Source organism: Schistocerca americana, chromosome 5, assembly GCF_021461395.2.
Source record: "Schistocerca americana isolate TAMUIC-IGC-003095 chromosome 5, iqSchAmer2.1, whole genome shotgun sequence".
NCBI lineage: Eukaryota > Metazoa > Arthropoda > Insecta > Orthoptera > Acrididae > Schistocerca > Schistocerca americana.
In genome coordinates, this window is record NC_060123.1 from 296,816,936 (window position 1) to 296,827,405 (window position 10,470).

The 10,470-nt window shown below is 39.7% G+C and overlaps 1 protein-coding gene across 1 annotated transcript in view; it reads left to right on the forward strand.

Annotated features, from left to right (window-relative positions):
* Positions 1–8,853, forward strand: part of LOC124616326 (urocanate hydratase-like) — a 424,523-nt gene extending 415,670 nt beyond the window's left edge. Inside the window, exon 15 of the mRNA XM_047144631.1 lies at positions 1,447–8,853. Within this exon, the coding sequence (XP_047000587.1) occupies positions 1,447–1,570 (124 nt within the window). The 3' untranslated portion in view covers positions 1,571–8,853. The remainder of the gene's footprint in view (positions 1–1,446) is intronic.
* The last annotated feature ends 1,617 nt before the right edge of the window (positions 8,854–10,470 follow it).

Genomic DNA, 10,470 nt, shown 5'->3' on the forward strand with positions numbered 1-10,470 from the left:
TCACGTAGCTTTAAATGCGAACATTTTAAGATAGGCTGTATCGTGAATGTTATTGATATCGGATGAAACAACAAATTTATTGTAACCAGTCACTGTTTCTTTATATCCACAACACGTTTCAATCTCTGGATCCTAACCAAAACGGTTATTTAAGTACAATTTTATCTAATATATGGAATAAAAACAATCACCAGTTACGGAAGGTAATATTCAAAAACTCTTGACCCCGTTTCAGTCCATATAAATGGGGATCTTTCAGAAGTCTTATTACGTTTTACGTGCTGACCATGATGTGCCGCCAATAGCCATAGTCGCAATTAAAACTGACAATCGTAAAAACAGCCGTCTGGCTTTGTCATGCAAGCGGCTGCTTTTAAGAAGCCTCATTCAAAAAAATGGTTCAAATGGCTCTGAGCACTATGCGACTTAACTTCTGAGGTCATCAGTCGCCTAGAACTTAGAACTAATTAAACCTAACTAACCTAAGGACATCACACACATCCATGCCCGAGGCAGGATTCGAACCTGCGACCGTAGCGGTCGCTCGAATCCAGACTGTAGCGCCTAGAACCGCACGGCCACTCCGGCCGGCAGAGGAAGCCTCATTTATATGGGCTGAAAGCTATGTCAAGAGCTTTTGACTACTACCTTCCGCAACTGGTGGCTGTTTTCATTCCATATATTACATTTGTGTCGTTGCTGCTGCAGCTATGCTTAAGATTCTATAATTTTATCACTGTTGGCAACATAATTATTCCACTTAAGATTTTAACATGTCATCTGATTAAATAAACGAGTACAAAAGTTAAGGATATAAAATGGACAGAAAAGGACTCGTATAACTCTTGAAACATTTACGCTAACGTATGTATTCATCACATCAAACAGAGACCTCCACAATACTTTAAAACATCCTCCGAAATAACAATGCTGCGTTATTTGTAGTTCGAAATAATGTTTCTGTTTTCGCTCCATATCCTTTGCACCTGGAAGTTTCCAGACACCATCTTTGTTTACAAATTGTAACAGTGTATGTATGTTGCATCAGGACAGAGAAAGGAGTCTGTGACCACTGGAGGTATTCTGTCTCAGTTGTTTCATTTTCGCGTTCACATTTACGTTTAGTTTTTAGCCAAAAACCTCCCCAAAACCGTGACCTGAAACAGTGTTTTGTTTCTCTACTACACAATGCCACAGGTTACCCCAAAATCTTAACAAAACACACACGTCGTATTAACATATATAAATCCACCTGATTATGGAGATTTAAATCTTTGAAACGCTTTGTGGATATAAATAAGCAGTGACTGTTGACCGTAAACTTGTTTCATTTGATACGTAACTTTATTTCTTTTTTTATTGAGGTGATAATAAAACTTTGACTATCTCTTGTATGAAATTGTTATGAAGCTGAGGGAGTGCGTTACTTGTACAATCTCGCCACAGGTGCTGGTCTGGAAACGAGCTGGCTCTGGAGGCTACGAGCGTGGCCATGAAGTCGGACCCTCGTCTGGAGGTGACGCTGCCGCACCACGCCTCGCCTCAGCTGCTGAACACTCTCTTCCAGTGACCTGTGCCGCCAGGACTACCTCATCGGTGTTCAGCTCACTCTATGCTTCCTCTCACTAATTGTCAGAAATGTGACACTCATATTCCTCTGATACATGTGTAATTTTTCATTGCTTTCTTAATCGATTGTGATTTAAAGAGGAAATGGGTCTGTATGTGAAAAATTATCTCGCAGCAGCGCTGTGGTATGGTTACTGAGCTTTTTGATACTGTACTCGTGATGGTTTCTCTTGCTGTGAGATCATTCCCGCAACAGTAATTTTTATCACATTTTACCATATTTTCTTCTGGTTCCCTCTTCTGAGTTTTGGTTTGCTCTTTTGTCTTTCCGGTGCGATGACTCAAATATCTGGTCTCATGTATCGAGGGGCTTTAAAGAGATTTATCCGATATCAAACGACTGTATCTCCTACATTAATTACAGCTGTCTCAGTATTCTTTTTCGTTTAACTCCCGTACTGTTCTTTCAGTACTTACTTTAATGTCAGTGGCAAAATATTGAGATTCAAGTTACCACCCGATAGCTTTTACAAAGCATGAAACTTCTGCCAGCTACTATCCTATTTCTTCCAAAATATTTAAAGTCGTTGTTAATACGTCAACTTTTACAAGCCATAAAGTTTCTGCCAACTACTTTGCCACTTGTTCCAAACATTCCACTACCTGGTAGCTTTTTGAAAGCATGAAGTGTCAATTACTTCGCTATTTGATCCAAGATATTCAATCTCGTTGTTAGCCTGTTAGCTGTAACAAAGCATGGGGTTTCTACCAACTACTTCGCTGATTGTTCTCAACTGCTGTTAGCTGTAACAAGGAATGGGGTTTCTACCAACTGCTTCGCTGATTGTTGTAAACTGCTTTGCAAGCCATGAAGTTTCTACTAGCTTAGGTCATTGCTTCAGATTATATCATCTCGTACATCACACGTATAGAAGAAGAAGAAGACCATAAATATATTAACTGTCCGGTTAATTTTGCCTGCGAGTTCTCTTCCAAATCAATAACTTTTTTTTTACAACATAAACTGTATGTTGCTTCTTGTTATGAACAAGTGACGCTTTTATTTTGTTCACTTTTGCTGTCATTGTTTTTCGATGTCCAGATATATATACAATTAAGTCTCTCTTACCTCGTGACATACGAAGATGGAGACTGATGCTGCTGTCTCTGCTTCGCTGATTTTGCTAAGATGGAGCGGGGTCTTTCTTAATTTTACGCGAATTTACTAAAATGAATGTTGACGCTCTTGGGCACAAACGCTTCAATCAAACAAATTGTCTGAAAAAGTGCAAATAAAAATTCGGAGTCGTATATGAAGGAGTACCCAGATGGGACTAATGCTTTGAATTTGAATCGCCTATTTTCAGTATTTGATCGCAACCCCCAATAAATAGGGCGTTTCACAATTTCTGTTAGATGCTTCTAGGAGATGTAGACGGGACATAGTACACAATGTTTCGAAGAAGAATCGATTACCGGAAATGTACCGTGTTGATGTAAAATAAATCTGAAGATCGAATCACTTTGAAATCTCTCGTTTCATAGTACAAACATAGCGGACACAATGGGCTCTAACCCATGTGATGAACAGGAACCCATGGCATGGGCAGTGTTCCGAGTAGTCTTCGTCGGGTTCTCCTCTACGTCTCAAATGACGTCATCTCCGAAGTCGGGAGTACCGCACAGCACAGTCAGTTCTCCTACATAGTTCCAAACGTACCACTTTCAGGCATCCCTTGTTGCAATCGCTCGAAAATGTTACTTGTCTTAATTACAACAGGGACTGACTCTTCTCAGTTACTGTGAGTACCGTGGGGCCGTGAATTTGAAAGTGAGCCGTTCTTCATAAACTGTACAGTTCCGAACTTGAGTTCCTTATAAAAACTTTATCTTGTAAGTCCCCTCAACAACCTGCAGAAGCCTGTTATAGGAATTACGAATACCTTATATAATTGTAGGGGCGCGTACCTTTATTAAAAGGAAAACACACTTAACGCCACTAGACTTGTCGTATTTTCACTAAGTATTATTTGGTAATCAATCACTTCTCGCCGTATTCTGTATATTCATAAATCTCTTGTAGAATCACGACAACTTTAACCACTTGGAATCATACGTTTCCTTACCCCACCTCCATACACACCTCTTTCTTTATTTTCACACATTCGATGTCCAAAAAATGCTACACCAAACGTCTTCTTTTCTTTCCCTCCTTCCACTTTCCTACAACTGTCCGTTCCTCTGATTTTACCCAGCACCTGGGCACAGCACCCACACAACAGAAAATGTACATGTATAAAACATGCATACACACACACATATTTACGTGTTTCAGATAGCACAGATATTAATTAAACAAAAAATAGAAAATATATAATTAACACGACAGAAAAATTATGTCATACAATGAAGATAGAAACACTGTGTAAATTTCAGCTTACGCATTGTACTACAAAGTTTTTATTTTCAAAATAACCATTTTGCAACAATTTATAACTTTGTGGTACTTTTTAATTTCACGTTTAGGATCAAAGTTTTTACTTCCCTTTCACAAACTCTCAATTAACTTCCCCAGGACGCACGACACACAGAGACGGTAGTGAAGCTCGTCCCTTACTTTTCCGAGCAAATCTGTAGTTAACGCACTCGGTGCTGTTGCTAATGCGACCTCGAAATTCAGCTGTTGATTGGGGGAGAGTAGACAAGTATTTCACAAACCCTCACAAAAAGCTCACATACGCTGAGATCAGGCGACCCTGACGACGAATTCTGCAATGTGAGATCCATACACCCTTTACTCCGTACGAGTTGCAGCGCCGTTCTTTAGATGAAAAGTTGTGACTGAAGACCAGAATGAGAAATGTCATCTCGACGGGGTGCATACTGGGCAATGAACAAGCGATCATGCTGGTTGCCATAGGGAGACCCCTACTGCCAGCTTACAACTGGCATCAAGGTGTACTCCTACAAAAGACGGCGCCTATTCGTCATCGCCGATTCCGTCCAAATTTATGGTATATGCAGGGCAAGACCAAAAATGAAAGTGGCGAGCGTGGGACCACAGATGGCAAAGCGTTCAGAAAAAATAGCAATTTTGGCGCGGGGGCGACGAGGCTTGAACCGCTTATGTTGATGTATTTTCCAGGCAGTGTTTGGCGCAGTGGAAAGATTAAAGAACAGCAGTTTGAGGGTCAAAGGGTCGAGTATGTACGGGGAAACTATTTTATGTTTCTTTATTTCCAGTTTTTACGTTACTTACACTGCAAATAAACCAAAATAATGCTCAATATATTGTGTTAGTTAATGTTTTCATAATAAGAATGAAAAGAAAGGGATAGGATAAATCGAGATTGCAAATAACTTCCCGGGAAGCCATTTTAAGGCATACACCAGAACTTCGTATATAAAATTAGATACTTTTATTGTTTTACAGTCGATGATATACACGTGGTTCAAATGGCTCTGAGCACTATGGGACTCAACTGCTGAGGTCATTAGTCCCCTAGAACTTAGAACTAGTTAAACCTAACTAACCTAAGGACACCACAAACATCCATGCCCGAGGCAGGATTCGAACCTGCGACCGTAGCGGTCTTGCGGTTCCAGACTGCAGCGCCTTTAACCGCACGGCCACTTCGGCCGGCGATATACACGTGCTGGGACGATTTTCATCCTAAAAACAAGGTAGCAATAATTTTGTCGGCGTTTTGCTCACGTTATAAACGCAACATTTTTACAGTTACGTGGTTATTTTAAAGTTTCTATAGAGAAACAAACCTGGTTCACATTCATAGAAGATTCTCTCTCATCGTGAGTTTGGCAGCAGACCACGCACAACCCAAAATTTCGCCAAATTTGGTTACCATAGCTGGTGATGTACATTGTAATGTATTTTTATGCAGTCTTCTCAAAGCTCAAACTGAAACTTACGGAATACGAAGTCCTGTACGTTTTAATTACTATGAATTCGTGAAGTGTTAGTTGCGGAGTCCTCATGCATGCTATAAGCACAATCCTTTCTCGGAAATTTATTTACAATCAAATTTTTTTTTTCCTCACATCTATAATTCTCACGCCCATCACTTCCATTTCTGGCCTAGTCATGCAGATACCATAAAGTTTCCATACAATAGGTTTAACAGGACTCAAACCTTGTATCTTCATTCACGTAGAAGCTGTAGTTCTGTGAAATCGGATGAATCTTTTTGAAACACGCTCTATTTCCCTGTAGAGTTCGCTTAACACAGCCGACCAACTAGACCGAATTCTACGTAATAAAAATCATCTTGAACCCAAAGCGACGAACTATATAATCTTCATGATCTCACAGACAATACTATCTACTCATTAATTCTCAGCACTGGCAAAGCTGCTGAATGAAAGATATCATTCAGCTCTTAAGTATCATTTACTATGGAGCTACAAAAACGACAGTTAAGCACCTTTCTGTCTCTAACATTTACAGTTTTAGTGATCGCGTGAGTCCGAGTCAGCTTTAGCAGATAAGAAATGGCAGCTCTAGCGGTTATCAAGCAGTATCTGAGTAAATTTTACTCGATATCTGGGTAATCCAGTTGGTGAGATAAAGGACTTAGCGTCGCTCTCGACGTTTGTCCCTCGTCAATTCCAATATCTTAAGAGATTGTTTGACAGATTTACTCTGCTCTCTAGAAAGACGAAGTTTGTTTATATTTGACATGCGCTTACCCGTTGTGGAACTAACAGCTTATACAAAAGGGCGTCAGCATTTCGACTACAGCTGATAGCAAATCTCCTACCATTTAGGATAGTATCAGTTACGTTCATTATGACTACTGCTTCCACCTCTCTGGTCGGACTCCTCTTGTCTCATAATTGTTGATAGTTCTAAAAGCAATTATGTGGAAAAAATAACATACCTCTTTTATTAACAGAGACAATTTCGACTTTCTTCATTTCAAATCACACAATAAATTTCATCAGTGCTATGAATAAAATTCTACGATGCACTTAATATGTTGATCTGTCACAACAGTGATATCTAGACCTCTGTAGTACCTGGAGCTTTGGATGTCATGTTGAATCTATTAACAGATTGACCGCAACTTCGTTACCGTTATCTCCCAGCCGCTTTTACAGAGGAACCACATTTCAGACACATTTGGAGGTTCCGCATTGTCAGTTTCGGACATCTCGTGTTTTAGATAAGAGCGCCAACACTTCATTTAGGTATTCTTTAAATGCAGTAATGCTAGATTATTGGAAACTTGATATTTGCCAATTGCAACCTTTGGGGTCAAAAGTTCTTTGTGATGGCATTTCCTGTACAGTTCCACACTTTCATAGAAGCGAGCTGATCTCCAAGTGCATCTTCCTCTTTCTCACTCGATGTGGCCACATGGCAGCATTGATCATTCATCTGCAGCTCTGTGTTTACTGGTATATTCCAACACTTATCTCATTGTGATAAATGCTTAAATATCTCCTGTAATCATTTTATTTCTTAAAGTACAAGAAAGGACTTGAATCTGGGCTAGGTGAGTCTTTTCTTGACTCTCCTTTTCATTTTAAAAAACTAGGTTGAAGTTCGTCTCATTTAAATCTACACTTTCCAACACATTAGCAGATAAATGCTATTTGCTCAAAGACTGTTACTTTTTTACATTGACTAATAGGTATAAAAGATAATCAGCATTAATGGAAATTAACTGTTGTTACACGTGTGAAATACTGCATAAGCCTTTGGTAGGAAACTAAAGTTGTTAGATTCTTTCAAGCATAAAGGGAGAATTATGTGCATTTCTTAAGACTCAGTAACGTAAGGCCTACTACTCCACAGCGCAAGCGTTAAAACGATAAGCCTACCAGTTTCAGATCTCGACGTAACTGTTTACTACAATCATCTAAATTGTCTTCGACCCAGGGTATTCACTTTTCCCTTCCAATCGCTAATATCTCTCTCTTTCTTATACACAACACACGCAAATTTGTCATCTGTGTAACATCTCACACCGCCCCGTTGGCAGGGTTTCTGCTTATGCAAGTCCTGGTCAGCACGTTCACTGTTCCATATGGATTTTCCACACAAACTTCTGTTGGCATTCTCTATTCCCTGTAATACAGTCATGTTTCGTCGGTTCTACGGTTTTAAGATTATTTGTAGATGGTCATTTGAAAAGTACTCGGCCTCCTATTTTCCAGCAATCATATTGATCCATTAACGCATCTATACGAAATTTTCATAAAAATGATTTGTTTAAGGAAGTGCTTCGTTCATGTCCGATATTATTTTAAACTAGTAGGTTTTCCGTTTGCATTCGCCTCCTTTCTTCGTCTGCTTAGTTTGTGATAGCTCCTTTTGTTAATTCCCATGCTTATTAGAACCATTTCTTATGATTTATCACACCATCCCCAGTCTTATAATTCCACCTTGATTCACGTGCCTAGCACTGATTTTCATCTCTGATCTTTTTCGTGTTACATACCCATTTTAGTACCACTAACCTTCGTTCTAAGGCTCTTCTTAGTACGAATATGAATACAGAAGTGTATCTATTACTGAAATAGTGCCGCTTGCCGCCATTGCTACATATAAAGGCAAAGTCCTAAACTACAGTGCGTTTCATTAGACTATACGTGTCAGTAAAGTCTCATTTCTAAGCCTCATAAACGGAGTCCAGGTGTTAAGAGACTTACGCTGATGCAGCCACAGTTTACATAATATAACCCTGAAGAACAACCTCACATCCTGATATCTCACAAATACGTGTCAGACATTGAAAAAAGAAAGGAAAAAAAAGGAAAAAACCTTCGTCAGAAGACTTCTTTCATAACTGTCAGAAAGAGAACAGGTAAAGTACATGTTTTATCGATAAAAGTTTCTACCCCCTTGAAACACAGCCTTTCGAGCCATTGTAGATTTAAGCAAATATTTGTCTTGAAATGTAGGTTGCGCTAACTAGAAGAAATGGCAGTTTATTGCTGCCCACTCATTCAGCTTATATGATGTTCAATTATTCTCAGTGAAGTGTACATTCAGTCAAATGATCCAATTTCATTTTAAGGCAAGTACTATATTTCATATACCAGATGCATGGTGAGGGGATGTGAAACGGCTTTCGTATGAGATGTGCTCAATCTTCGTTAGTATAAATGTTCTTGAACTTCCACTTTGTGTAGATTTAATACCTTGTCAGTTTGCTGTGTCAATATTTCTGAGCATTAAGTGTTAGTTGATTTTGTAAGCCTTGTTAAGAATGGGGAAAACTGTGACAACAAATAAATAAAAGTCTTTATAAGAAATTATTTAAGCATTTTCTTGAAAACAGTTTCACATATCAAGAGAGCCAGAGCAATATAACAATCTTTTTCCCATGAAAATATAATCTACCATCATTTAAGAAGTAGTTTAGTAAAACAGTGACAGCGTTGCCCTAAAACAGGGACCCAAACTACTTCCCGACCTCTTGATGGCAACATAACAAACAGACTGCAGCAAAATATGGTAACACAAAGGACTACTTTGTAAATATGGGCTGTGTAAAATCGATAGTTCAGTGCTAACAACACAAGATGCATGTACCACTTAAAATTAAGTCCGCGCAAGATGGAAACCTGTCTTGTCTGCGCGGAAAGGTCGGTCTTTACTCCGATCGCAAAGAATAGCCGTTAAGCAGCGTGAAAATGTGAGACCTGTCGACATGAAAGAGCGTAATCTACGCAGTTCTAACAAGGCAGAACGACCGTTGTGCCTGACATTTCAGCTCGTAACGATATTGAAGCGCGTGAGAAACCAGTACAAGAGGTCACTCACTGCAATGAGCGAGTACTCTACCATACAAAGTGGCTACAGAACGAGATGGCCGCCATGTAGTCTATATGGCAGCGTAACAGTCCGTACAGCTTTGTCCACGTATGTTCGAGCACTACAGCGGGTGTGGATCTATCTACACAGACGCCCTCAGTTGTTTGCTAACAAGGGAACCTCCCCATCGCACCCCCCTCAGATTTAGTTATAAGTTGGCACAGTGGATAGGCCTTGAAACACTGAACACAGATCACTCGAGAAAACAGGAAGAAGTTGTATGGAACTATGAAAAAATAAGCAAAATTTGCAAACTGACTAGTCCATCTGCAAGATATGCAACATAAAAGATAATGTGAGCTCAGGATCGTCGTGGTCCCGTGGTTAGCGTGTGCAGCTGCGGAACGAAAGGTTGTTGGTTCGAGTCATCCCTCGAGTGAAAATTTTACTTTCCTTATTTTCGCAAAGTTATGATCTGTCCGTTCGTTCATTGACGTCTCTGTCCACTATAATACGTTTAGTGTCTGTGTTTTGCGACCGCACCGCAGAACCGTGCGGTCAGTAGACGGAAAGACGTGCCCCTCCAATGGGAACCGAAAACATTTGATCGCAAGGTCATAGGTCAACCGATTCCTCCACAGGAAAACACGTCTGATATATTCTATACGACAATGGTGACGGCATGTGCGTCACATGACAGGAATATGTTGTCGACCCACCTAAGTTGTACACTTGGCGAATGGGTAAAAAGATTCTTCTACATTACCCGATTTAGGTTTTCTTGTGGATGTGATAATCACTCCCAAAAAAAGTGATGAAAATATAAGAGTTTGTCACATAAACTGCAACAAATGAAGGCAACAGTTTCACAGTCGCTCAGTTTTCCCTGTGCTCTGTCAAAACATATGTTCTTAACGTTTTCAAATTTTTCCGTGTGTAGACCGTCAAATCCTGCATATGTCCAAGCAAATGTGAACATGTCCTGGAATTTTGGAGATCGAAGTTGATTTTGTATGAGTGCCTGAACTTTGATAATTGTCTGAAAATAAAAAATTAAAATTTTCACTCTAGGCAAGACTTGAACCAAGGACCTCTCGTTCCTCAGCTGCTCACGCTAA